Source organism: Saprolegnia diclina (genome assembly GCF_000281045.1).
Source record: "Saprolegnia diclina VS20 unplaced genomic scaffold supercont1.135, whole genome shotgun sequence".
Taxonomy (NCBI): Eukaryota; Oomycota; class Saprolegniomycetes; order Saprolegniales; family Saprolegniaceae; genus Saprolegnia; species Saprolegnia diclina.
This window is the reverse complement of record NW_008246202.1, coordinates 43,788-50,887: the sequence shown is the minus strand read 5'-3', so window position 1 is coordinate 50,887 and position 7,100 is coordinate 43,788. Positions and strand designations below refer to the sequence as shown.

At 58.2% G+C, this 7,100-nt stretch overlaps 4 protein-coding genes across 4 annotated transcripts; 2 read left to right on the top strand and 2 right to left on the bottom strand.

Moving 5' to 3' along the window:
- Positions 1 to 141: 141 nt before the first annotated feature.
- SDRG_16546 (hypothetical protein) lies at positions 142 to 1,620 on the bottom strand. The gene has a single exon (XM_008622761.1). It carries the CDS (start codon positions 1,577 to 1,579, stop codon positions 302 to 304), a length of 1,278 nt encoding a protein of 425 aa, XP_008620983.1. The 5' UTR covers positions 1,580 to 1,620; the 3' UTR covers positions 142 to 301.
- Positions 1,621 to 1,951: 331 nt separating this feature from the next.
- Positions 1,952 to 4,058, top strand: SDRG_16545 (hypothetical protein; the record flags this gene model as incomplete). The annotated part of the gene is made up of 11 exons (XM_008622760.1): positions 1,952 to 2,137; positions 2,184 to 2,280; positions 2,328 to 2,589; positions 2,639 to 2,677; positions 2,719 to 2,770; positions 2,822 to 3,036; positions 3,083 to 3,397; positions 3,451 to 3,525; positions 3,571 to 3,676; positions 3,716 to 3,878; positions 3,925 to 4,058. 11 exons carry the CDS (start codon positions 1,952 to 1,954, stop codon positions 4,056 to 4,058), a joined length of 1,644 nt encoding a protein of 547 aa, XP_008620982.1.
- Positions 4,056 to 4,542, bottom strand: SDRG_16544 (hypothetical protein). Its single transcript, XM_008622759.1, has 2 exons — positions 4,330 to 4,542; positions 4,056 to 4,285 (listed from the first exon to the last, which is right to left on the bottom strand). Exons 1-2 carry the CDS (start codon positions 4,502 to 4,504, stop codon positions 4,104 to 4,106), a joined length of 357 nt encoding a protein of 118 aa, XP_008620981.1. The 5' UTR covers positions 4,505 to 4,542; the 3' UTR covers positions 4,056 to 4,103.
- Positions 4,543 to 5,648: 1,106 nt separating this feature from the next.
- Positions 5,649 to 6,786, top strand: SDRG_16543 (hypothetical protein). Its single transcript, XM_008622758.1, has one exon. The coding sequence runs from the start codon at positions 5,799 to 5,801 to the stop codon at positions 6,747 to 6,749; it is 951 nt and encodes a 316-aa protein (XP_008620980.1). The 5' UTR covers positions 5,649 to 5,798; the 3' UTR covers positions 6,750 to 6,786.
- Positions 6,787 to 7,100: the final 314 nt, after the last annotated feature.

Below are 7,100 nucleotides of genomic sequence, written 5' to 3'. Positions count from 1 at the left end.
ACGAGCAGTGGTAGACACATCTAGACAACATATATAAAGAGAACTATATAACACTTGATTCATCATATCATTCCCTATCTCTTCATTGCTGCACCTCGACCGGTAGAGTGTGTACGAGAGAAGACTCGTTAGTAGTACGCGCTGTATTCCAAGGCTCGCATTCAGTCATTAGCGTCCCTAGCCGCAGCCCTAACCCTAACCCTAACCCTAGATCGAAACAGAGAAGAGTGACCGGATGTGTAAATACACCATGGTCGACTATCAAGTCGCCGTGGTATGATTAGAAGCGTAGTAGATATATCTATTCGTTGAAGAGCTCGCGGCGCACGAGGGGCGTGATCTGGTGGTGCACGTGCGTCTTGAGAAGGAGCTTCATGCCCTCGCGGTGCTCTTTCGAGATGTCGTTCTTGTAGCGCTCGACAAACACGAGCAGCGCCTGGTGCCACAGCACAGGCATGACGCGGTCGTCGCTGCAAAAGCTCACAAAGTGCGTCGCGAGCGCGCCAATCACGCGCGTCGGGAGCGAGTACTTTTTGTTGAGCAGAATCTTGATAAAGACCGAGTTGGCGCCCGAGTACGGCAGCTCCGCGAGCTTCATGAGCGCCGCCGCCGAGTGAATGACCGGCACCGACACCTTGGAGAGCGCCGAGCCGATGATGACGGCCTCGCGGTTGGTGCAGTCGCGGCCTTCGCAGAGCGGGAGGATGATGCCCTTGTAGAACGCCTGCGGCTTGTACAGCGCCTTCTTGAGCGCCATGAACAAGTGGAAGTTGAGGCGCTTGTTGTCGCGGATGTCCTGGCGGCAGTGCTCGAGGAGGAAGACGTTGAAGAAGCGCTGCGCCATCTTCGGGTTCAAGTTGGACGCAAAGAGGCGCGTGGCCGCGCGCATCGCGTGCGGCGACCACTTGTCGGGCGTCGTGAGCCAGAGGATGTCTTCCCAGTAGCTCAGCGACGGAATGATCTTGAACGCCTTCGGGAGCTTCCCGCTCGTGTAGCGCTGGAGGATCTTGCCCACGCCCGTGTACACCTCGACGATCTTCGGGTCAAACTGCTGCGGCTGGCCACGGACGTCGTCGTCAATCTCGCCGGCCTCGCGCGCCTCCTTCTCGTGGATCTTGCCCATGATGATGTCGGCGAGGTTGCGGCGCTCCGAGCCGCCGATGAGGAAGTTGGCAAGCACCTTCTCGTCCTCTTCGCAGATCTCGACGTCCTCGACGTAGCCGTTGTTGAGGCGGACGAGCTCGTCGTCGTCGTCGTCGGCCATGTCGTTGAAGCCGCCATCGTCCGAGTCACTGTCGTCGTCCGAGTCGCTGTCGTCGGCCATCGGCGCAGGCGCCGTCTGGCGCGCCGGCGTCTGCTTGCGGTAGAGCGCGGCTTCCTCGGCCTGCTGCTGGCGCGCCAACGCCAGCGTCTTGCTCGTCAGCTTCTGCGGGACGTAGGCGTCGCCCTCGTCGTCCGAGGAGCCCTCTTCGTCCGAGCCGGCGGCCTTGACCTTGTACTTGGGCTTGGCGTCGTACGCGAGCTGCTTCTCAAGCGCGCACGCGCGCTTGCCCTTCGTCGCCTTCTTCTCCTTGGGCATAAGAACCGGATTTGGCTCACCAACCAAAAGGCCAATTCGAATCCAGCCAATCAATGCACGCGACTCAACCCGCGAGCTTGGGTGGTGTGGTCCCGTTCGGCATGTGCCGAAAATAAAACACCGGCGTTCGGCGGTACTACCTGGTACTATACCGCGCGGCCACGTCTTCCGACGGCAGCGGCGCCAGAAGCACCTGCGCGCGGCCCTCACCACACCGTCAAGACGAAGGTCGCCAGAGCTGTTGACGGCGTCGATTCTGGTAGCTTCAACTCTGCCGCTATTGATATCCTCTTAAACGCGATATATTGAATATCAAATACGGCGGTAAAACGTAGGTCTCTGTCATTTTATATTGCCGGGTGGAGCAAGAAGATGCTGTCGGGGAAGACGTCGACGGACAACCGCCATCTCTCCAAGTCCAACTGGGTGCTGCCGACCGAGTCGGAGGGCCATGCGCCCACGTCGCTGCGCTACATGAACGAGTTCGTCGGGAAGCTCCAGTGCGCCCCGAACCTTCTGCAGATGGGCATCTTCCCGGACGCCAAGGAGGTGACTGAGGTACGAGTGCATCTCGTGAGGACGATGATCCTACTGGGTGCATTAGAGCATGGGACTCTTCAACGCCACGCGCCGCTTCCTCGACATTGACGAAGGCAACCCGGCCGAAGATGGCATCGTCGTCGTCGGCGATGGCTCGACCCGTACAAGCCTTCTTCCCATCGTCTTCCCGGAAGCTCATGGCATATAGCGCGAACGGCCGTCATGTTTGCGTACCGCACCAAGGGCTGGACGTGCTACAGCGTGGACCCCGAGATGCGTCTCTCGACGCCGGACGCGCCAGTGCCCTGGGAGGGCATCCAGCAGGTCGTGCCCATCCGCGCCAAGATCGAAGACATTCGCATCAAGCTCCGGCGCGCAATCGTGCTTCTCGTGCATGCCCACGTGACGCTCGACCAGGCGCTCTCGTCCATCGAGGCCGAGTCCATCGTCGGCGTCGTGACCTTGCCCTGGTACGCTAGCCCATATTCCGCTGCATCTTCTCATCGTGACTTGAACTAGCTGCAACTGGTATGGCCAACAAGAAGTGCTCTTCCAGCGGTAGGCACTATATCGCGTGGTCCTTCTCTCATGCCTTGTAGACCGCCCGACATTGTGTTTGACGATTTCAGCATCCTCTCCGACCACCGCGAGGTAGAGAGATGGACGTCTGCTTCGTAGCTCCATGGTACGCTGGTTCTCTAGTTGCGGCTCTGGGTCGGCGATCGCTCGGCCAACGTCGCCTCGGTGGATGTCAACCCGTCGGCGCAGGCCATGAAGGGCTGCGTCGTCAAGACGTACGTGACGCCGGTGCTCGAAGCGAGACCCGAAGACGCATACATTGACAAGGTCCTCGCGTCGTCTGCGTCACTCGAGGCCATCTTCGATGTCTTGGCGCCGGCCACAACCCTCCTGCAGCGGTACGACTCGGCTTTTAGTTAAAGCAAGGGGCGACGGCGCGTATAGGTTTCTCTTGCCCCAGTGCCGCGTGGGCCTCCTCGGCGACAACGCCGGTACGTTCGCGTCGCACTTGCAGTCGACGTACCCGACGCTGCACCTCGACGTCCGTGCGGTCGCCAAGGACGACGCAGTCTTTGACGTCGTCGTCGATGTTGGTGTGCTCCACGAGCTGCTCTTCAGCATCGAGTCGCGTCAAGCGTCGGCGTTCGTGCAGACCGTGTGCCAATATGCGTCGTCGCGCGTCGACGCTCGCTACGCCCACGCCGGCTTTATCTCGCTTACGCCCCGACGCAAGCTCAAGGGCGCCGCGTACTTTACCCAGTACGTTTTACGTCCGACGCTGCGGACGAAATGCGCGTCTGATTACCCCCTAGTGCGTCTTTGGGCTGGCAGTTTGAGTGGTTCAAGCTCGAAAACCATGCGTCGCTCGCGCTCTGTGGCTGGATGCGGTAGGCACTTGCTGGTACATACATCGTCGTTGACGAAACACGCAGGGCCGCCAAGGACACGTCGCAGGACTACCCGTCCATTGACGCCGTCTCGCGCGATATCAGCACTGTCTATGGCACCCACGGTCCTCTGCTTCCTGGCGCGGTCGAGGTACCTCTTCTTTCAAGACAGTTTCTTTACAAAATGTAGCTCACGGGCGAGCTCCTCCGCCTGCGCATCAAGCACAAGCACCTGACGTTCGCGGACATGAAAACGCCTCTTGGCGAGATGGTCCAGATTGTCCTCAACAAGATGGAGCTCGTCCAGGGCCAGTACTCGATCCCGCAGTGCCTCGTCCGCCACTTGCGTGCAGGTTCGCGCACTCGATCTTCACTTAGATCTCTCACCACGAGGAGCAGGTGATGTCGTCCGCGTCATTGGCTCGTATGACGCGTCCGTTGTCGACGCCAAGAAGCTCAACGTGTCGCACGTGGCCATTCAAGCCCTTGCGCCGCGCGAAGACGCCAAACTCTACTTTGGCCTGCCCCAATAGGAAGAAAACATCAACTTGATAGATTACAGCAAGACGTTGACATCGTCAATTGTAGTGAAAGGGCGCGCAGAGCGAGCCAAAGTAGTTGCCGACAAAGTCGACTTTGGGGTTGTCGACGCCAAAGTACCGGCACGCGACTGGAAACTGGATCTGGCGCAGCTCGAGGAAGAGCGTCTGGCAGCTTTCGTGCTGACAGAGGACGCTCCACTGGTGCTGGCTGGGAAACTCTAGAAGAACGCTCGGTACCGATCGAGTCGAGATGGTCGCGTACCGCTGTTCGCACCAAACGCGTAGCCCGATGCGAGGCTACACGCGGGCAGGTTGACGCTGCGGCAGAGCGGCAGATGCACCTGCAACAGCGTCGCATCAGTGCAATACGCTGCGTTGTCTTGGGCGAGAGCGACGCTCGCGCCTGCCGCAGCAAGGCGCAGCGACCTCGACACCATAAGGCGGAGCGAAATCGGCTAAGAATAGGCGCCAAAACCATTCGACTGAATCTGCAGGGCGCATTTACTATGTTGAGGAATGAGGCACTGGAGTCAAACACAAAAGTGAAATGCATTGAAGCGCTTCTGAGACGACGAAACTCAAGTTTGCGCCACGCTTCTCGGATGAGGGTGGGAGTGACGTCGGGCGTCGACCAAGATGTCGATTTCTGCATTGATCTCTTTGAGCACCCGGAGCTCGTCGCGGGCAACGTCGAGTTCGGCGCGGTACTCGTTCTGGACGAAGCGAAGCTTCGACGATCACCCTCTCCACGGGACTCCTTGACCCGCAGCTTCAACATCACGGATAGCTACGTACTAGGATTGTGACGCTGCCGACGACATTGGGATCTGTCGCCACACAAAATGTGGTACGAACGATGGGGAAGTGATGGCCTTGCTGCTGTCTCTTGATCTGACAGTGCCACGTCACGGAGTATATCTGCTGGACGGTCGCTGACCACAACCACGTAGGCATCAGGACAGTTGGGCAGATAGTCGCATCGTCGCATCGTGTTCAGTGTCATAGTAAGCTTAGTTAGTACATCACTTCAAATTCATTGGCGCAGGTTCTTGCTAGGTTTCGACTCTACCACGGTGTACTCTAGCGTAGACAATGGAACTGGTGGGGTTGGGTCGAGGACCCCAGCTTCGCTGTAGGCAGCTTCAAGGTCGATGCCACGCGGCTGCCACGTCGTCCCGTACGTTGAAGTACATTGCGCCGCAGTCGCAGATCACAGAAGCGGTTCTTCAAAGCTGGTCGGAAGGCGAGCCACCCTCGTCATCACTGAATGCAACAACTGCGAGCATGTGAGTATCGTCCATGAACCTGTTCCTCCCGACCTCCAAACCACTTGGTGGCAGCGAACGGCATTCGACCGCACGTCGTCCGTGACGTGGCAGTGCGAGATCCAAGCAAAGCAAGATTCTGGTAAAGACGGTGTTCATAAAGATACGCTTTTCGTTGGATCTTTGTTCATTTTCGACCAATCACAATGGGTAGCACACACTCTTAGGAACCAAGCGGCACAAGACCTTCACTCACGCTACTGCCGACGCGGTGGCACATGGTCGTGTGGCACTCGGACTGTCGTTCGAGAAGGTTTTGCGATCGTGGCAAGCGCTTTGATCGAGCGCTGGATATGTACGTAAGGTTACCTGGCTCAAGCCGCAGAGTCGTTGAGCTACACCATACGGCTGGGACCGCCACGTGCACTGGAGCACATTTTCGATTTGGGTTGATCGTGCCCAGCCCATGGAGGTGCAGCTTGAAGACCACGTGATCCCCCCACCGCGGCACGCAAGCCGCAGCCTCTGCCTGGACGTCGGTGCGCTTCGAAGGATCATCGAAGAAGCTCATGTGCAGCGCCATGGCCGCCGCGCCTTCCTCAACTTGTACGAGGACCCCGTGAATTTCGACCCCGTCGTTTCTCCGACCGAGCTCCTCCAGGAGCTGTACGACGCGCTGGTCCGGACGCCGGAAATCGCCGAGGAGCACACGAGCTTCCTCATCGACGCGTCGTCCGTGTCGCGTACGGTCGTGTCGCGCGACATCGTGAGGTACGGGCACCACGTCGTGAAGTTCCACGCACCGGACCGGACGTTCAACGTCAAGACAGTGATGGTGAGTGACTATCATCACCTGCTTGAGCTGGGCCAGAGCGCCACCTACGTCTCAAAGCAACAGCTCGTCCGCGGCCCCGACTGCCCGGATACGATTCACTTGGTCGGCGCCGAGCAACTTTACACCGTCTTGGGCTTTGCGCGGGCGGAGAACCTCGCTACCCCGCTCTTTACATTGATGCGATTGCGCCTCGAGCGCAACCGAGTGCTCAAGGGCTTGGCAGGGTCGTCGCCGACGGCAAATCTTCATCGCCACCTTATGGCGCCTCTCGTCTTGGCCGAGCGGCGCGCGATTGAAGAGCTTGCAGTAAAGAAGGAACTCGCCGCATCATTGACGAAGGTCTTTGATCGCCTTGATCACCATTTGGCGGTCCAACAAGCTGCGCTCGACAGTGCCGCTCGTCTCCGAGTAGAGTCCCTCGCCGACGTTAACGCCAGTCCCAACAACGATGCCGGCAACGACGCCAACAACGACTCGGACAGCTCGGACAGCTCCGATAGCTCGGATGACAATGACAAGGAAGACGACAACCCCGACAATGACGACAATGACAACGACGACGAAGCGTCTAACAATAACTAGCGCTACTCATGTCATGGCGAGTACCCTTTAGGATGTGGGGAGTTAACACTTTGTGCCTTTTAAAATCGAAGAGGAGAAGGAAAAAGGAAGAGGGAAGTTCGACGCTCGAAAGGCGCGATCAATGGCCGCTTCGTTGTCGCGGGCGTCCCACTGGCAGTGGTACCATCGCGATTCAAGCTCCATTTCATCGCACATACAAAATTCAAGTGTACCTTTTGACTCCAATAGGCATGACTTGCAATTTGTATGCCCGCCCACCTTGGGCAGCTCTTTTTGGCAATCAGCCAATGCCTGGTCTCAAAATATGGACAAGCCAATGCCTATTCTCTAAATATCGAGCAGCCAATGCCT

What these genes read in the sequence shown, in the direction of transcription:
- SDRG_16543 (XM_008622758.1), top strand. Translation starts at nt 5,799, where the DNA reads ATGGAGGTGCAGCTTGAAGACCACGTGATCCCCCCACCGCGGCACGCA.
- SDRG_16546 (XM_008622761.1), bottom strand. Translation starts at nt 1,579, where the DNA reads ATGCCCAAGGAGAAGAAGGCGACGAAGGGCAAGCGCGCGTGCGCGCTT.
- SDRG_16544 (XM_008622759.1), bottom strand. Translation starts at nt 4,504, where the DNA reads ATGGTGTCGAGGTCGCTGCGCCTTGCTGCGGCAGGCGCGAGCGTCGCT. An exon ending in CGCGTTTGGTGCGAACAGCG is followed by an intron (nt 4,286 to 4,329) that starts GTACGCGACCAT and finishes GCGTTCTTCTAG; the next exon opens with AGTTTCCCAGCCAGCACCAG.